The sequence below is a fragment of the Aegilops tauschii genome, chromosome 7, assembly GCF_002575655.3.
Source record: "Aegilops tauschii subsp. strangulata cultivar AL8/78 chromosome 7, Aet v6.0, whole genome shotgun sequence".
NCBI lineage: Eukaryota > Viridiplantae > Streptophyta > Magnoliopsida > Poales > Poaceae > Aegilops > Aegilops tauschii.
Genome location: NC_053041.3, coordinates 589,510,747 through 589,530,015, shown reverse-complemented (window position 1 = coordinate 589,530,015; position 19,269 = coordinate 589,510,747). Strand labels below are relative to the sequence as shown.

The 19,269-nt window shown below is 47.2% G+C and overlaps 2 protein-coding genes across 2 annotated transcripts; both read left to right on the top strand.

Annotated features, from left to right (window-relative positions):
• Positions 1 to 2,838: 2,838 nt before the first annotated feature.
• LOC109753663 (peroxidase 70) lies at positions 2,839 to 4,386 on the top strand. Its single transcript, XM_020312577.3, has 3 exons — positions 2,839 to 3,121; positions 3,266 to 3,457; positions 3,560 to 4,386. Exons 1-3 carry the CDS (start codon positions 2,918 to 2,920, stop codon positions 4,118 to 4,120), a joined length of 957 nt encoding a protein of 318 aa, XP_020168166.1. The 5' UTR covers positions 2,839 to 2,917; the 3' UTR covers positions 4,121 to 4,386.
• Positions 4,387 to 9,491: 5,105 nt separating this feature from the next.
• On the top strand, positions 9,492 to 13,874 carry LOC141027458 (uncharacterized). Its single transcript, XM_073504490.1, has 7 exons — positions 9,492 to 10,017; positions 10,116 to 10,414; positions 10,503 to 10,700; positions 10,770 to 11,049; positions 11,151 to 11,185; positions 13,003 to 13,107; positions 13,500 to 13,874. The coding sequence occupies exons 1-7, from the start codon at positions 9,492 to 9,494 to the stop codon at positions 13,872 to 13,874; spliced, it is 1,818 nt and encodes a 605-aa protein (XP_073360591.1).
• The last annotated feature ends 5,395 nt before the right edge of the window (positions 13,875 to 19,269 follow it).

Genomic DNA, 19,269 nt, shown 5'->3' with positions numbered 1-19,269 from the left:
TCTCGTTACCGGCAAGTCTCTTTACTCGTTCCGTAACACATCATCCCGTGATCAACTCCTTGGTCACATTGTGCACATTATGATGATGTCCTACCGAGTGGGCCCAGAGATACCTCTCCGTTTACACGGAGTGACAAATCCCAGTCTCGATTCGTGCCAACCCAACAGACACTTTCGGAGATACCTGTAGTGCACCTTTATAGACACCCAGTTACGTTATGACGTTTGGTACACCCAAAGCATTCCTACGGTATCCGGGAGTTGCACAATCTCATGGTCTAAGGAAATGATACTTGACATTAGAAAAGCTCTTAGCAAACGAACTACACGATCTTGTGCTAGGCTTAGGATTGGGTCTTGTCCATCACATCATTCTCCTAATGATGTGATCCCGTTATCAACGACATCCAATGTCCATGGTCAGGAAACCGTAACCATCTATTGATCAACGAGCTAGTCAACTAGAGGCTTACTAGGGACATGGTGTTGTCTATGTATCCACACATGTATTTGAGTTTCCTATCAATACAATTCTAGAATGGATAATAAACGATTGTCATGAACAAGGAAATATAATAATAACCAATTTATTATTGCCTCTAGGGCATATTTCCAACATATCCACCATGTATACGTCGTACGAGAAAGTGGCCGTCCAGCGTCCGGTGACCGGCGGGTTTTGGGCCTGCTCCTCTCCGGCATCGTCGTCCATACCGTTGATGTATTCGGAGGCGTAGTCGAGCATGTCGGTTAAATCCTCGACAGTGGCTATAAAGTGGGTGGTGGGTGGGAAGTAAAATTCCCTATTTTCAGCCTCTAGTCCGGGTTGGGCACAGTTCGAAAGCGGCTCCTCTGTGATAGCGAGGGATCACATTAAGTCCAGAGCCTCGTTTAAGAGCGAGGTTTGGATGGGGACAGAAGTTCCCTGGCCGAACTCACATGACGCGGACTTCAACGGTTCGGAATTAGTGTCCGGAGAAGAGCTCGGCTTTGTGATGACTGCCGGTGGCGCTATTCTTTCTGGTTCTCCAGTGTTGAGCTTTATAGCTTTAGAGAGTCCGGCGGGCTCTAAACTCCCGTCTTCGGACCTGGTGACGCGCTCCGGATCTAAGGCCGGAGCGGTGGTTGGAGCGGCGAACCCTTGAAAGATCAAGTCTCCTCGGATATCAGCGACATAGTTCAGATTTCCAAAACTGATCTGGTGACCAGGGGCGTAGCTGTCGATCTGCTCCAGCTGGCCAACCGAGTTGGCGCGCAGTGTGAAGCCGCCGAATACGAAGATCTGGCCAGGGAGAAAGATCTCCTCCCCAGCAAAATTGTTGTAGATGATTGATGGAGCCATCGAGCCTTTCGACGACGGCACAGTGGAACTCTCAATGAAAGCACCAATGTCGGTGTCAAAATCGGCAGATCTCGGGTAGGGGGTTCCGACCTGTGCATCTAAGGATCGAGGGTAACAGGAGGCAGGGGACACGATGTTTACCCAGATTCGGGCCCTCTTGATGGAGGTAATACCCTACTTCCTGCTTGATTGACTTTGATGAGTATATGGGTTACAAGAGTTGATCTACCTCGAGATCGTAATGGCTAAACCCTAGATGTCTAGCCTATATGATTAATTGCCTCTATGGACTAAACCCTCCGATTTATATAGACACCGGAGGGGGCTAGGGTTGTACAGAGTCGGTTTACAGAGAAAGGAATCTTCATATCCGCACGCCAAGCTTGCCTTCCACGCCAAGGAGAGTCCCATCCGGACACGGGGGAAAGTCTTCCGTCTTGTATCTTCACGGCCCACCAGTCCGGCCCACGTCACATAGCCCGGACCCCCGAGGACCCCGTAATCCAGGACTCCCTCAAGCGGCATGGGCGCCTTCCAAAGTGGAAGGGTTCAGAGAAAGGGGCGCCCGACGGCAAAAGAGTTGGTACGTAGGCCGGCCAAGAAGATCACCGAGGGGGTCAACTACCAAGAAACAATGTCTAGATAGTCTGCGAGCACTGACGGGAGGGTGGCCAGCAAGTCGGCCCACTCCGCGGCCTCCTCGGGCCCAAATGTCCGTCAAAACAAGATGTTCCCATGGCCATCATGGGTAGTCGTGGAAACCAAAACTAACGGATCAGAGCAGATAACATACATGTTTGTGAGCTCTGTACACAATGGGGATAATGTATGTACTCCTATGATGACCAATAAGGATGCAAATTTAGAACCTTTTGGGTACCCACCGACCTTACTTAGTGCAACCAAATGAACTGAAGTTTCAAAAATGAAGTGAATCTGATAATTTAGTTCATTTAGTTAAACTAAAGAGGGTCGAAGGGGGGTACCCTCAAGGTTTCAAATTTGCATGCCTAGTGACCAGACTTATGCGGGCCCTACTTTGTGTGCCCGCAGTTGCTGCTATCGTGACTTGACAGGTATACAAATCACGGGTTACATACTTCTCCGTTCCAATGTCCAATCACCAAATCAATATGTACAATACACATATCTAGACATTATAAATAACTTTGATCTTATCAGTTTAATTAAGATAACATTACAAAGTAGTTCATGAAGAGCATGGGACATGTGAAGACATTATTGGAATTAGCTGGCTGAATGTGATCTTTACCCAGAAAGATCCATAACCACACACGAAAGCTTGCTTATATAATTATTCGTATACACGAAATGCCACTTGCTACTTGCTAGTGACATGGCATGTGGGCATTATATGATGATAGATCAGTTTCTGGCATCTACGTAGAGTTGTGTTGCGTTTTGTCAACCAGAGAATGACCTATCGGCCTAACTTTGACCATCCTTCATGCATTTTATGCAATACAGACCACTATAAATAGGCAGCTAAGCAAGCTACTGAGCTATCCTACACTGAGTTTAGCTAGATCAATTTGTGAGCTTAGCATATCTGCGATGGCTTCCAGGACATGGCATTTCTTGCTCGCCCTCTTCCTCCTGTCCTCCGCTGCGTATGGGCAGCTCTCGCCGTCCTTCTACGCCACGAGCTGCCCCCTGCTGGAGCTCACCGTGCGCGCCACCATGATCGCTGCGCTCCTCGCCGAGCGCCGAATGGGCGCCTCCCTCCTCAGGCTCCACTTCCATGACTGCTTTGTTCAAGTAAGTCAATTATACCCTTAAGCGAGCATATTTATGTTTCGGGCTCTCTCTTTCAGCAAGCGCAATCAGGTCACAGTTGATTTCCTTTCATTTCATGGAAGAATGTCACGATTTATGGATGGATTCTGTTACATGCATGTACAGGGCTGTGACGGATCCATTCTTCTGGATGACGTGGGCAGCTTCGTCGGCGAGAAGACGGCCTTCCCGAACGTGAACTCCGTGCGCGGCTACGAGGTGATCGACCGGATCAAGGCCAACGTGGAGCTGCTCTGCCCCGGCGTCGTCTCCTGTGCCGACATCGTCGCCCTCGCAGCACGCGACGGCACGTTTCTGGTACATACAATAATGGACACTGCACGTGCATGCGTAGTGTCAAAATGCTACTGGTTGCAGATTTAATTAATGCTGACAACACTTGGACCGGTGTTCCTCCAGCTAGGCGGGCCGAGCTGGGCGGTGCCGCTGGGCCGGCGGGACTCGACGACGGCGAGCCTGGCGGAGGCGAACGCCGACCTCCCGGGGCCGACGCTGAACCTCGACCAGCTCATCCGCGCGTTCGACAAGAAGCAGCTGACCCCGCGGGACCTGACGGCGCTGTCGGGCGCGCACACCATCGGCTTCTCGCAGTGCCAGTTCTTCCGCGGCCACATCTACAACGACACCAACATCGACCCGGCGTTCGCGGCGCTGCGCCGGCAGGCATGCCCCGCCGCGGCCCCCGCCGGCGACTCCAACCTGGCGCCCTTCGACGCGCAGACCCAGCTCGTCTTCGACAACGCCTACTACCGCAACCTAGTCGCCCAACGCGGCCTGCTGCACTCGGATCAGGAGCTCTTCAACGGCGCCTCCCAGGATGCGCTGGTGCGCCAGTACGGCTCCAACCCGGCGCTCTTCGCCGCCGACTTCGTGGCCGCCATGATCAAGATGGGCAACATCGCCCCCCTCACCGGGTCCAGCGGCCAGATCAGGCGCAACTGCAGGGTCGTCAACAGCTAGCTGATTGGTCGTCTAAATGATCAATTGATCATGCTACGTGATGATGGAGATGTCTCAAGTTTGGTTGGCTACGAAGGTAACCAACCAGCATGCATGCATGGCAGAATAAGAGCCGTTTGGTTCAGGTTTAGATGATTGTTGCCTTTGTCCGTGCTTCATCATGTAAGTTGCCGGTCTCTGCAGTACTACTATCATGGAAATCAAGCAACTCTCGAATGTGTATTTGCCACAAAACTGACAGAAAAGAAGAATACTGGTCATATGAAGTGTGTTTCTCTAGCAAATGTAGTAACTTGTTTCTTTAGGATATACTCCCTCCGTAAAGAAATATAAGAGTGTTTAGATCGAGCATCTACAACCAGGCGCACGCCCGGACGGCCCGTCCAGTCACTGACCGGTCACGATTTTTCGACCCAGACGCCCACCTCAAACGGGCCTCAAATGGCCGGGCTGATCAGCACCCCTCATATCCAGCCCAACTATGAGGCGGATATGGGGGCGAACCCTATTTGACGCGCGCGTGCGTCGAACTGCTGCACTTCCGCTGAAGCGGGCGAGCGAGCATCGTGAAACGGGCCGGCCCACTGCATGCGTTAATAGCAGTGCGAGGCAAACCGGTTTTGGGAACCTTCCGGAAGGTTCCCTCAACCGGTTTTTTGCTGTTTTTTTTTCTTTTGCCAGCTTTCCGGTTTTTCCTGTTTCCTTTTTTATTTTTGTCCTTTTTCCTCTTTTGTTTCGGTTCCTATTTCTTTTCTTTTCCCCTTTCTTCTACCTTTTCTCATTTTTTAACCTTTGTTTTCAAAAAATATTAGAAATTCCAATTTCTGTTCATGATTTCAGAAATTGTTCACGGTTATCAAATTCTGTTCATTTTTCGAAATTTGTTCACAATGCAAAAGTTGTTCAGCGTATATCACAAAAATTGTTCAATGTGTATTTAAATATTGTTCAACGTACATAAAAGAAATGTTCATTGTGTTAAAAATTGTTCAGTGTATATAAAAAAAGTTCAACATATATATATTATTCAGCGTATACAAAAAAATATTCAATGTGTATTTAACTATTGTTCATCGTACATCAAAAGATATTAAATGTATATTTTAAAATATTAAATGGTTAAAATTTCGATTTTTCTTTTATCTACTTTTTTATCTACCTCTGTATCCAGTTCTTAAATACGCGCGAAGCATCAAGCCACCGAAACTAGCTAGCTGAAGTGGTAAGGAACAATTAGTTTCTATCGTGCGGTATAGAGTTCGATTCCTCAAGAATGTGTTCTTTTTTTGGATTTTAGTAGCGACTGGATATGAACGCCACCGACTGGGCTGGCCCATTAAGACCGCACCCTGCGCGAAAGCACGTCAGATTGACGCTGGCGAGCGTCAGCTAGGGACTCCCATATGGGGGCACCCGGGCGCGTCTGCCACGCCGGACGGACGGCGGGGTCCCACGCGGAAACGCCAGGAAACCCGGCGGTCCAAAGCTTGTCTTCTCCGTCGGACCGGTGGCACCGCTCTGGCGGGCCGCGTAGTGTCTAGCCCGGCTATTTAAGTCGACCGGCGGCACCAAATACCTACAATCCATATTTTCCTTCGCCTGTCCGCCGTCGCTGTCACTTTCCAGAATAAGAGCCGTCTGGTTCAGGTTTAGACGATTGTTGCCTTTGTCTGTGCTTCAACGTCATGTAAGTTGCCGGTCTCTGCACTACTATCATGGAGATCAAGCAGCTCTCAAATGTGTATTTTGCGACAATACCGAGAGAGAGAAAAAACAACACTGGTTATATGAAGTGTATTTCTGTAGCAAATGTAGTAACTTGTTTTTCTTAGGACATATATAGTAACTTATTGCGTGACCTTGTTGTGGTCTGGGCAAAAATATTGAGAATTTCACCTAGATCACCATGTGTAGAACGGGGTCATACATAAAGCCTTGCGCAAACCAACACTACTAGGAGACACCTTATAGGTAGAATCCTAACAGTAGTGCGGGGTAATATCGGGTAACATTGTGCATGACTATGATAATATATAATGAAGTTGTAAATGCACAATCTTATTTCACTGCATTCAAATAAATAGTTGTTGCCATCTACGTATTGTACTATATCGATGGACATATCGGGTTAGATATCGGCCATGTCGGTCGATATTTCGGTTCATATAAGATGATATGTTTGAAAACAATATTTACAAAATGACATCCTATGCTTATATCGATAGAGCCTCAAAAGTGATATATCGGCCTACGTATCGGCCTAGATTTAAAAGCTTGGTAAGAAGTGATTGACGGCGACAATGTATGTTTAGTACTTTGTGTATGACGAATGTTGAATTTGTGTACAACGAAGCTTTGCGATGTATAGTTGTTGTACAAATACCGCGTAAATACGCAGAAAAATTATATTGAAAATAATAGTAGTAGCACACTATTTAAGGTAGTAGTAGTGCAAGGAACACGCTAGAACGGCATTTTGGAGCTCGGCCTCCATGGAGACCCTATTTTTGAAAAATTCAAAATTCATATTTTTCGGTTCCAAAAAATTCTGAAAAAAAATTGTACAGGTATACAAGGATGTGATGTGTATGTGTGTAAAATTTCAGGATGAAATACCTTGAGATGCGATCTCTGCAGAAAGAAGAAATTCATGGACTTTTGGGATAAATAGTATCATATGTTAAAAGGCTATAGATTTGTCTTTTTTACACAACCCTCATTTCAACGTATTTCGTCCTGAAAATTTACAAACATTTGTGTTATGCCTCCATATATGTCAGTATTTTTTCGGAATTATTTGAAATGTAAAACTATGATTTTTTTTTTGGAACTTTGAACTTGTAGAAAACTGGCCTCAATGGAGGCCGAGCTCCAAAAGCAATTTTCGGAACACGCTACTACTATATAGAGGTTGTAGTAGCACGGAGACCACGCACGCGCTACAGCTAAGTAGTAGTAGCAGATGTGCCCCCCGCGGTACTACTAACTAAGTAGTAATAGCGCGTGGTGGCACCTGCTCTAGCTAGAACATAAATAAAAGACAAGTCAACATAAATAATTAATCCTCTACTAGAATAATCTACTACAGTGTGTCTGTGTGTGTCAGATTTAATCCCACAAGTGAAGAATGAGACGGCAAAGCACGCGTTGCCCTCTAATTCCCCATTGGTACTGAACCACTGATAAACATTTTGGCTGAATGGGACGACATAGTATGAGTGCTTGCGTCTGTATCGTGTTTAAAAAAATTCTTTCAGATTCTTTTATGTATTAGCCACCCAAAACGGCCGAAGTACAAAAAAAAAGCATCCCAAAATTAGACGAACTGGTGGGCTAAACGTGCCGATGGGCCGGCCCGTCTCCTTGCTATGTCGTCGTCGTGCCTGGACCACGAGTGCAGCCTAGGCACGGCCCTGGTTTTTTAGGGTCACGGCCCTGGTATAGGTGCCCCTATCTGCAAGTCTGCAACTGCAAGGCTTTGCAAGCTTCAATGGAGGTTCGATTCCACGCGTTCGCTTTTTTTGTTTCGAACTTTCCGTACCACGTGATATTGGGCCGGCCCGTGTGCGCGTCGCTTCAGTGATGCCGCGACGACCGGACGCACGCGGGCGGCGTATAGGAGAGCCCCCCAAAACGGCCGAAGTAGGAAAAAAAGCATCCCAAAATTAGACGAACTGGTGGGCTAAGCGTGCCGATGGCCCGGCCCGTCTCCTTGCTATGTCGTCGTCGTGCCTGGACCACGAGTGTCGGCTAGGCATGGCCCTGGTTTATTTTAGGGTCACGGCCCTGGTATAGGTGCCCCTACCTGCAAGTCTGCAACTGCAAGGCTTTGCAAGCTTCAATGGAGGTTTGATTCCACGCGTTCGCTTTTTTTTGTTTTGAATTTTCCCTGCCGCGTGATAATTGGGCCGGCCCGTGTGCGCGTCGCTTCAGAGAAGCCGCGACGACCGAACGCACGCGGGCGGCATATAGGAGCTCCCCCCAAAACGGCCGAAGTAGAAAAAAAAGCATCCCAAAATTAGACGAACTGGTGGGCTAAGCGTGCCGATGGGCCGGCCCGTCTCCTTGCTATGTCGTCGTCGTGCCTGGACCACGAGTGCCGGCTAGGCACGGCCCTGGTTTTTTTTAGGGTCACGGCCCTGGTATAGGTGCCCCTGTCTGCAAGTTTGCAACTGCAAGGCTTTGCAAGCTTCAATGAAGGTTCGATTCCACGCGTTCGCTTTTTTTTGTTTCGAATTTTCCCTACCGCGTGATAATTGGGCCGGCCCGTGTGCGCGTCGCTTCAGCAAAGCCGCGACGACCGGACGCACGCGGGCGGCGTATAGGAGCTCCCCCCAAAACGGCCGAAGTAGAAAAAAAAAGCATCCCAAAATTAGACGAACTGGTGGGCTAAGCGTGCCGATGGGCCGGCCCGTCTCCTTGCTATGTTGTCGTCGTGCCTGGACCACGAGTGACGGCTAGGCACGACCCTGGTTTTTTTTAGGGTCACGGCCCTGGCATAGGTGCCCCTATCTGCAAGTCTGCAGTACCTTACACTGACGCGCCCTGATCTTACGTACGCGGTGCAGCAGGTCTGCTTGCATATGCATGCACCCCGTGACGTACACTGGGCCTTGGTGAAGCGGGTGCTTCGGTACATTCGCAGCACGCCAGCCCTCGGCCTCACGCTGCCCGGATCGCCGTCACTCGACCTCGTCGCCTACTCCGACGCCGACTGGGCGGGTTGCCGGGACACACGCCGCTCCACCTCGGGGTAGTGCCTCTACCTTGGCCCGGCACTCATCTCATGGTCTTCAAAACGGCAGCCTACAGTCTCGCGCTCGAACGCTGAGGCTGAGTACCGTGCTGTTGCGAACGCCGTCGCTGAGTGCTCCTGGTTGCGGCAGCTTCTCACGGAGCTGCACTGCACCGTCAGCCGTGCCACGGTAGTGTACTGCGCAATGTGTCCGCGGTCTACATGTCTGCCAACCCGGTGCATCATCTCTGGACGAAACACATCGAACTTGACATCCATTTTGTACGAGAGAAAGTTGCGCTCGGCCACGTTCGGGTTCTTCATGTACCCACCTCGCAGCAATTCGTCGACATCATGATTAAGGGGCTACCACCGTCCGTCTTCACGGATTTTCGGTCCAGTCTCTGCATCACCCACGGCGACGCTTCAACTGTGGGGGTGTTGAAACTGCCCGTGCTATACGCTGCCATGGCAGCCGGTTTGTTAGCGCATGTATAGGATAGCTATCCATTTATCCTTTCTCCCTAGATTAGCTCAGTGGTTAGCTGATCCATGCAGCCCTTGTACATGTATTTATGCAGCAAATCATCCATCTTTCTCTAGCTTTCATGCAACTGCAAGGCTTTGCAAGCTTCAATGGAGTTGGGTACGGGGCGCCGCCGGCGTTCCTCCGAGCCAGGCCCTGCCGGCGGAGCTGACTACCTCAGCGCCCTCCCCGAAGATCTTCTCCTCCTGGTCCTCGCCCGCCTCGGCTGCGCCGCCGCCGCCGCGCGCACGGGCCTACTCTCCCGCCGATGGCGCGGCCTGTGGGCCCGCCTCCGCGACCTCTCCTTCCGGAACCGCACGTTCCCGTCGCTCCAGGCGGCGCTCGGCCGCGTATCCCGATCCCCTCCCGAGGTCTCCCTCCTCGAGATCCGCGCCCGTAGCCAGAACTGGGCCGAGGGCGAGCCCGCCGCCGGCGCCGTCACCTCGCTGCTGCGCGCCGCCGCGCGGCTCGCGCCGGAGAAGCTCGTTTTCTCCCTCCAGTGCCAGCCAGATCCGAATGACGAGGGCGTCGACCTGCCGTGCTTCCACCGCGCCACCTCGATTGTGCTGGAGTGGATGAACCCCTTCGTCCTCCGCGCACCGGCCGCCGGGGGCGAGTTCCCGCCCTCCGCACGCTGTCCCTCACGGAATGCCACATCGAGAGCCTCGGCGCCTTTATCTCCCTCTGCCCACACCTGCGCGTGCTCGGTCTCAAGGGCATGTGGGTCTATGAAGGCGACGAAGACGACGACTCGACAAAAGTCCACTCGGCGTCGCTGCAGGAGCTTGTCATTGAGGACTTCGTTGCAAAACAAGTGAGCATCGTTGCTCCCATCCTTAAGCAATTGACGGTGTCCTTACGCGCCGAAGGGCAGGTGAGCATCTCCATCTTAGCACCAATGATCGAGAATGTCTCGTGGCAGTGGCTCTATGGCCCTGGAATTATTGCCTTTGGTCTTTGGATCGTCGTGATGCTGAGCCTACAGACGGCAGACACACAGGGACAGCTCACTTCGTTGCACATTCATGCCCAGGTGTGTGTCCTCTCCTGTTCAATTTACTAAAATAGCGGCCTAAACTAAACTTTACGAATGATGAAAATCTACCAAATTGTTTTTTCAGACTTGGTTTTTTCTTTCCAATGAAGAAGACAACTTTGCACAGGAGATAGAGAAGCATATGGTTGTTGACTTCTCCGCTTTGGAGCTACATCTGACAACAAAGGGCCATGTTATTGGAGCATTTGTGTCACATCTTCTTGGGTTCAATCGGATTCGCAGTGTTATACAGAGGCTTAAGGTCGCCCTTCTGAGATTCGAGGTAATGCTCCGCTTTGCTTATATATATCGGTAATACACCTCATACTAATTTACATATATTTTGTTTTAGGAAAGAGGAGTATGTTCTGCAAATTGTTCTTGTCAGCCTACAAACTGGAGGACCCAAATCATCCCCTTGACTGCTCTTGAAGAAGTAGAAATAGATGGCTTTGAAGGAGAGGATCATGAGCTTGATTTCTTGAAATTGGTATTCAGTTGTGCACCAATGCTTAAAGAAGTGATTGTGAAGCTGTCAGGTGAGGTCTCTTCAAGTGATGATAGATGCACGAAAATATACGACATCTTCAGGGAGTACTCTTCTGTGAAATGCAATCTTTATCTTAGCTCTGGTAAGTATATGTTCTGCATTCGTGATTTGTATGCTCTTAGATGCAACAAGAATACAAAGTCAAGTTGTCATTGATTTTAATGTTATGCAAAATCTCTATAGTTGTTGCAATGTGCCGTTTACATGCCAATTATAAGGTTTGTCCCATAATATAAGATGTTGTTACATCCAAAATAGCATGTTATATTATGAGACAAAGGGAGTACCAGTTATTACTAATACACAGTGGCATGCTTTCAATGCGTGTTAGAGAAAAAACATATGATATATTACTACTGAATTTTTATGCACATTCCCTTATATTTTTATAAAACTGAAGGTGAATGACTGATGGGGTTAAAATATTCAGAACATTTTATGTAGGTTTATTTCCTTAGTTGCAATTTTGCTTGATGCAATCTTCTATATTGGATATACCCTTTCTTTTTTGCATCTATACTCATTAACCGAAGAAAAAAATATATTAGCTGAAGTTAGTTGTGTACCTCAATTTCGTTGGTCTTTAAGTTTGGCCGCCCAAAACTACTTTGTATTTTTGTCTCTGATGTCAGCATATATTGTGATTTATTTGCTAGTTACAACGATCTTCTACATATAACTGCATTACTATATTTGCACGTTGTGATACAAACCGGAGCTGGTTTAAATTTGCCTCCACTGCAGGATTAATGCATCACAGCCAAAATTGCCTGCAGGCATGATTTTCATCCTTACACGGACAAGATCATCCCTCCCCACGCCGGATATCTCTATATATTAGTTGGTTTCAGGATTTTGTTTGGTTTCTTCAACCCGTAAAATGAGGTGTTGTTTTGGCAGTGCGCCTGCTGCTGTAGCCTCATATTTTAGTTGTCCAAGTTATTCTGCGCAACCAATATATGCCAGTCTTGGGTTGCAAGTGATTCTGCTAGCCCTATGATTTCTATTGCTTTTCGTGGTCATTTTGTTTTGATGCCCTTGTTCTTCGCCACAAGTATATCGAGCAGCAGAGAATGTGCACTTCCTAGCTCTTTATTCTGATTAAAAAAACTCTTTTATTTTGATGCTTACTAGTGATCAGCCCACCGTACTCGCGTGTGAATTATGGTCTGTTTCCTCTCTTCTCTGAACTGATGAACAAATATGCATCTGTTTATTCATTCTATCTATTCCCTGTATCACCTTGCAACGTCACTATTGACCAGCTGAGAGAGTTTGTTCACAACTTTTGCTTAGTAAAGTCAAGTCAGAGATTCTACTGTATTGAACAAGTCAGATCCTACACCTTCTGTGTTTGCTGATGTATGTGCTCCAAGTAATGTACTGATGTACTGTATGTAACAGCAAGACACGAGAGAATGTTCAGATTGTCTTGGCACCAAGACATCAACAGCGTGTTTGGCAGTCCGTGGGAAAAGGCATGGGAATTTTTAAAGTGGGAGTTAGCTGAGAGATTAGACATGGGAAGTGGACTATTAGTCCCAATCCCTCGTTTGGTTTGGGGTGGGAGTTAGTCGTGGGAATCTTGTTTCCGCAGCTTGCGGGATGGGAGCAACGAACATGGCGATTGGTTTTTTCTCTCTTATTTCCCATTCCCTCCTCCAATTACCAGGGCCCCCCGTGGGAAGAGATAAGTGGGAGTTTGACTGGCAACTCCCTTTCCCCGTCCATCATCAATTCCCCTGTCCTCCAATCAAACAAGGGAATTTAAACCCCACGCCCTCCTAATTCCCATTCCCTAATACTACTTCCCCGAAACAAAAAGGCTGCAAGGAATATGTCTTGTTTCGACATTTCCCTCTTGAATGGCCCTCTGAATTTCCCTGAGAAATCCAGCACTCAGGATGGCAAATCTTTACAGAGCCATTCTTAAACTAGTATATCCTTCTCTGTATATTTAGGGAGATTAAGGCAACTGAATTTGTGCAAACAGTAGGCCTGCTTCTAACTGCTGTTGATGTGAAACTCGAAGCAGAACAGTTTGATGTTCGGAAACTGGAAGCTGGCACAGTTCGGTCTCTCAAGAGCTCAAGTACCAGAATCAGTTTCTCCTGTAGATCATCAGACTGAGTACCCCATTGTACGCACGCTTGCACGTATACAAGATTAAGGTACCTGGAGCAAAGTTTGCACTTGCACGAATGAATGGGATGGAAGATTACTGCCGGCAGGTTAACCCCCAATAACATTTAATTAATAGTATGTATAAATAGGTGGATCAGTTTGGAGGATAAAACATGGGGATGTTGCTCAAATGGTAGAGCGCTTATATATGCTAATAAGAGGCGGGGGGATTGATACCTCCCATCTTCAATTCAATTTCTTTTTTTCTGAAAATAGTTTAACTATTTTCGTCCTTACGTGGACATGATTTTAGCGATAATTCCCCGCAGACATGCTTTTCATCCTTACATGGACAAAATCATCCATGCAAAGGCTTTCGACTCTGTTAACTGGGTTTTCTTGCTAAAGCTGCTCAAGCACCGTGGGTTCGGGCCAAAGTGGATTGCACGTCTGGACAGCCTTCTGTCTACGGCCAGTTCAAGTGTACTGATCAATGGCAGTCCCGGACAGGATTTCTGGCATGCTTGTGGGCTTCGACAAGGTGATCCGGTGTCCCCTCTTCTCTTCGTAATCGTCATGGACACATTGACTGCCCTGTTTCTGAAAGGGGAGCAGAGCAACCTCTTCAAACCGCTGTGCCGCTGGGGTATTAAGCACCGCCTATCCGTCTACGCTGACGATGCTGTTTTGCTCATTAGGCCTGATGTGCTCGAAGCAGAAACAACCGTGCACCTTCTGACTGCGTTCGGGCACGCAACATGGCCAAAAGCTCCATCTCGCTGATCCGTTGCAGGCAGGAGGACATTCATCAAGTGACAACCATCCTCGCCTGCTCCATCAAGGAATTTCCACTAACCTACCTGGGCTTGCCGCTTTCTGTTACTCGGCTGCCCAAATCTGCTCTCCAACCGCTTATTGACAGAACCGCGGACTACTTGCCCACCTGGAAAGCTCGCTATCTTCGTCGGGCTGGCAGACTTATCTTGATCAACTCAACGCTCACCGCAGCCTCCATCTACCTAATGCTCGTGCTCGATCTGCCGGCGTGGTTTATCTCTTGCATTGACAAGATCAGACATGGATTCTTTTGGGGTGGGCATGACGAGGCCAAAGGCGGGAACTGCCTTGTCAACTGGAACCTTGTTTGCTCACCTAAAACTTATGGTGGACTCGGGATCCACAACCTCAAGTTACTAAATCATGCCTTGCTCCTCAAATGGCGCTGGTTCGAGAAGCTTGCAGAGGAGAAACCTTGGCAAGGCCTTGATATTACTCTGCCTGCTGAGGTTGCCAGTGTTTTTAGCGCTGGGTTACAATGCTCGCTTGGGAATGGCAACAACATCAGATTCTGGACAGACCCGTGGATCAACGGCACTAGCATACAGCAGATCGCCCCGTCTCTTGTGAAATTCGTTCGGCCTGTAGCCATGCAAAGACTTGCCGCTGACAATCTGCCCAATGGGGCGTGGATAAATGACCTACGTGGGAACCTCGACATTCATGCCATTGCGGACGTCATAAAAGTCTGGCCACTTATCACTGGCCAAAGCCTGTCGGAGCAGCCAGACACGTTCAGATGGAGGCAAACGCCGGATGGAATATATTTAGCAAGTAGTGCTTATCACCTCTTCTTCTTAGGCCGAGAGTTTCTTCCTACTGCTGCGGAGCTGTGGACATCATGGACACCTTTAGAAACAAAGATTTTCGTCTGGCTTGCCCTCCATGACCGGCTTTGGACTGCGGACCGCCTTGCTAGGCGGCAGCTCGAGCACCCAAAATGCTGCGTGCTTTGCGCACAGGAGGATGAGAACCTGAACCACATGCTGCTCGGTTGCTCCTTTGCCAGGGAAGTTTGGTACAACGTTCTACTCCCATGGCGTTTGCATAGAAGAACTCCAACCCCAGCCGACAATATCAAGGATTGGTGGCCGGCGCTAAGCAACACTGTTCCCAGTAAAAGCCGCCGCAAAGTTAACACCATGGTCTGTCTTGTACTCCGTTCCATCTGGCTTGAGCGTAACAGGTGGGTATTCGAAAAAATTGCTCTCATGCCCCATGTGGTCGCTCGTAATATCCAAAGCGAGTTCCAACTGTGGATTAGAGCCAAATTAGGTGGGCTTGTGCGAGATGTACCGTAGCATGTCGTTGTCATAGTTTAGGCCTGTGGACTGCGCCCCCCAGCGCTTGTAACCATCCTGTAAATGACCTTTCTTCCGTCTTAAATGGAAAAGCGCGCAATGCTCCTACGTGTGCTAAAAAAAATCATCCTTCCCTATGCTGGACATCTTTATATATTAGCTGGTTTCAGAAATTGCCTCGCTTAACAAAAGAAAGGTATTCACTGAATCAATACCGACACCTCCCAGTGTTTTCCCTGTGAGATTCAAATGGGTTTTTTCTTCGAAAATGGAATGAGAACAATGAGGTGGTGAGATATAAAGCAAGGCTCGTAGCACAAGGTTTCACGCAAAAACCCGGCATTGATTTCACTGAAACATATTCTCCAGTAATGAGTGGAACCACTTTCCGATGTCTAATATCCTTGTCAGTGCAAAATCGTCTATCTATGCAGTTGATGGACGTCGTGACCGCATATCTTTACGGGTCACTAGATTCGGACATATATATGAAGGTTCCTGGCGGAATCTCTGTCCCGAATAAATGTGCAAAATGCAACATGTATTGTGTAAAGCTGAATAAGTCATTATATGGCTTAAGGCAGTCGGGACGGATGTGGTACAACCGACTCAGTGAGTTTCTTCTTCAGAAAGGTTACTCCAATAGTAGTGATTGCCCATGTGTGTTCATCAAGAAGTTCTCTACATGATTTTGCATCATTTCTGTGTACATTGATGATCTCAACATCATTGGCAACACACCAGACATTGATGAAGCACGCAATCACCTAAAGATGAAATTTGAGATGAAGGATTTGGGTAAAACCAAATTTTGCTTAGGTATTCAACTTGAGAACCTTCCCTCGGGTATCATGGTACACCAAGCTACCTATATCCAGAAAATATTAGAGAAATTCAACATGGACAAATCCTTCCCATCTAAAACTCCCATGATGGTTCATTCTCTAGACGTAGAGAAAGATCCATTCAGGCCAAGGGATGATGGAGAAGAGGTGTCGAGACCTGAAGTTCCATACCTCAGTGCCGTTGGAGCACTTATGTATCTTGCAAATTGCACGAGGCATGATATTGCATTTTTAGTGAATATACTTGCTAGACACAGCGTAACTCCCACCAAACGTCATTGGACTAGAGTGAAGAATATCTTTCGATATCTCCAAGGCACAAAGGGCCTATTTTTCTAGTTCCACAGAAGTCAGGAGTTTGATATGATTGGATACGCAGATGCTGGCTATTTATCTGATCCCATAATGCCAGATCACAGACCGGCTTTGTGTTCCTACATGGTGGTCCTGAAATATCATGGAAGTCTTCAAAATAGACCCTGGTGGCAAAATCTACCCATCGTTCTAAAATAATTTCTTTATTTGAAGCAACATGCGAATGTGTATGGCTTCGCAGAATGATAAACCACATACAACAGTCATGTGGAATTGGTTCGATAGAATCACCTACCATTATCTATGAAGATAATGTGGCATGTGTTGCACAAATGCGAACTGGATACATCAAGAGTAATATCACTAAGCATATTTCTCCTAAGTGGTTTTTCCCCATGATCTTCAGCAAAGCGGGAAACTAAACATCTTGCAAGTTAAAATCATGCGAAATTCTTGCTGATTTGTTTATCAAGTCTCTACCAAATTCTACATTCCAGAAATATGTTCATGGAATTGGTATGCGACGACTTCGAGACTTGCAAGTATCAAAGGGAGTCTCTTCTTGAGATATCCTAGCTCAAACATCACATTACACTGTTTCTCTTTGTGAGTTTATGTTTCAGATTCTCATCAAAAAAATTGTGAGGAACTTTTGGACAACAATTATTTGAGATAATAGAGCTACCTGGACAATCCTGAGATGATTCTACATGATCAAGCATAGATTAGGGGAAATGTTAAGATTAATTGTTATTAGGGAAAATCTCCCCTTGCCCAAGCGTCGTTGCGGTTTCTCCCGCAACGGGCGCCTCTCCCTCTTGTATCCCTTGGAACCGATGCCCCCTCGCTGGATTAGGTGTCTCTCCATATTGTATAAAAGGGCCATGTAACTATCGACCAGAGACAGAGATTTCATTCGATCTCAAACATGATTTATGTCAGCTGCTTAAGTGTTGTATATTTGCAACACGTGGAGTCTTGGAGCCTTTTTTTTGGAGCTGCCAAAAAACATTCATGTCAAAAATTTATAATAGGACAACTGTTGGAGAGGGGTTTAACCTCAAAGTCCTTAAAAAATGGTTAAGCCCTGATATAGGGCAGCCATTGGAGATGCTCTAAGCTAGACCGTCCATTGCTCACTGCATGCAGCCATCGGGGAACCAGATCGTCTGACGTAGGAATAAAGTACTGCAGAGGGACGTCGATCATTTGCTACCGTCCCATGCGCATCCGACGGTGGCCGGTAGAACCAAGCGAACACACCCCAGCAGTCAGCCCACAAAGCATGATCCAGCCCAATCAACGATCTGCTCTCCAATGATATTATCTATTTACGACATGAATGATAGTCTCACAAATTCCCCTCATTTACATACTCATATCATCAATGATCTGCTCGATATTCCTCTAACATAACTTAATTAAGACAGACGATATTTCACCCATTCGACTAAAAACTTTTAAAAAAAAGTTTCAGGATGCAAACTTGCAGCCAGGGCCGGTCCTGAGATTTTGGGGGCCCGGGGCGAAACAAAAATTCGGGGCCCTTAGTAAACACATCGTAGTAATAAAAATGAATATATGTACATGTGAAAAATTATTAATAACACTCCAATGCATTGAAAATCAGTATGCGTATCAAATAATTTATACTCCCTCCGTTCCCAAATATTTGTCTTTCTAGAGATTTCAACAAGTGACTACATACGAAGCAAAATGCGTGAATCTATACTCTAAAATATGTCTACATACATCCGTATGTTGTAGTTCATTTGAAATGTCTAGAAAGACAAATATTTAGGAACGGAGGGAGTACATATCACCTTGAAAATTCTCTTGTAACATTCATCGATGCAATATCACTTACGATGGGGTCGATGACAATCTCATCCAATAATTTCTTCTCGATGCATAATGTACCCAAACCATTTAACCTCTCGTAAGTCACTGTTGACCTCAAATAATTCTTCAACAATTTCAGCTTTGAGAACTTCTTTCTGCCGAGACTACCATCACACACAGCAAATAAGATGCGATAAGCAATGAAGATATTTGAATAACAATCAACTTCTCTGACATGTCCAAAAATCTATGTAGCAAACAGTATGCCATCTGGCAAAGTGAATCTCATAATCTTCAATTCACAAGTAAGATCATATACCTCAACATCAGATGAACCATCAAGAAAGAATGTTTCTGCAAATTTTGTGCAACACTTTGTGATTGTACCAATTTATTAGCGGCCTTCTTCCTCTTCCTTTTATTGCTACCCGATGCGTACGTCTTGTTTCTCGGCGGCATACTAACACACAATTCTAAAAAAAAGTAATTTTTGCATCAATTATTGAACGGTACCACATACACATCAAGGAACGGCAAATCGCAAATATAATATACCTGATTCTGATGGTTGAATGCGTGATAGCGCCAATCCATGTTCTGTTTGCAGCGCCTAGAGTCGGAGAGCAATTGACCAAGCGTGACGATGAAGCCCCTGAACTGAAATCTGATTAGGAAGGAGAATAGGAGAAGGGAATTAGGAATTATTAGTAAGAGCCAGGCGGCAGACCTTCAGTACGGCGTATCGGCGGCCAAGGCTGGGAGCTTGGGAAATCACGATCGCCCTTTTTTAGGTCAAGCCGTGAAGGGATAGCAGATAAAGGAAGCGATCGCTAATCAGGGCGCTGGGTGCGCCTCGGCGCCTGTCGCAATCCTGCCGCTGCTGCTCGTTTGGCTTGCGAAGTTGCGATCCTGTGCCTATGCCACTGTGCGTGAAGGTCGCCTTTGACTATTTTTTCTGATATATGGGCCTACCTAGTAGCCAGCTATATTAGTACTTAGTACCTAGCTTGTGGGGGCCCGGGGCGGCCGCCCCCCCCC

Coding starts and splice junctions, on each gene's coding strand:
- LOC109753663 (XM_020312577.3), top strand. CDS start 2,918: ATGGCTTCCAGGACATGGCATTTCTTGCTCGCCCTCTTCCTCCTGTCC. Junction 3,122..3,265: donor TCCATGACTGCTTTGTTCAA/GTAAGTCAATTA, acceptor ATGCATGTACAG/GGCTGTGACGGATCCATTCT. Junction 3,458..3,559: donor CACGCGACGGCACGTTTCTG/GTACATACAATA, acceptor GTGTTCCTCCAG/CTAGGCGGGCCGAGCTGGGC.
- LOC141027458 (XM_073504490.1), top strand. CDS start 9,492: ATGGAGTTGGGTACGGGGCGCCGCCGGCGTTCCTCCGAGCCAGGCCCT. Junction 11,050..11,150: donor CAATCTTTATCTTAGCTCTG/GTAAGTATATGT, acceptor AAATCTCTATAG/TTGTTGCAATGTGCCGTTTA. Junction 13,108..13,499: donor ATCAGACTGAGTACCCCATT/GTACGCACGCTT, acceptor TTCTTGCTAAAG/CTGCTCAAGCACCGTGGGTT.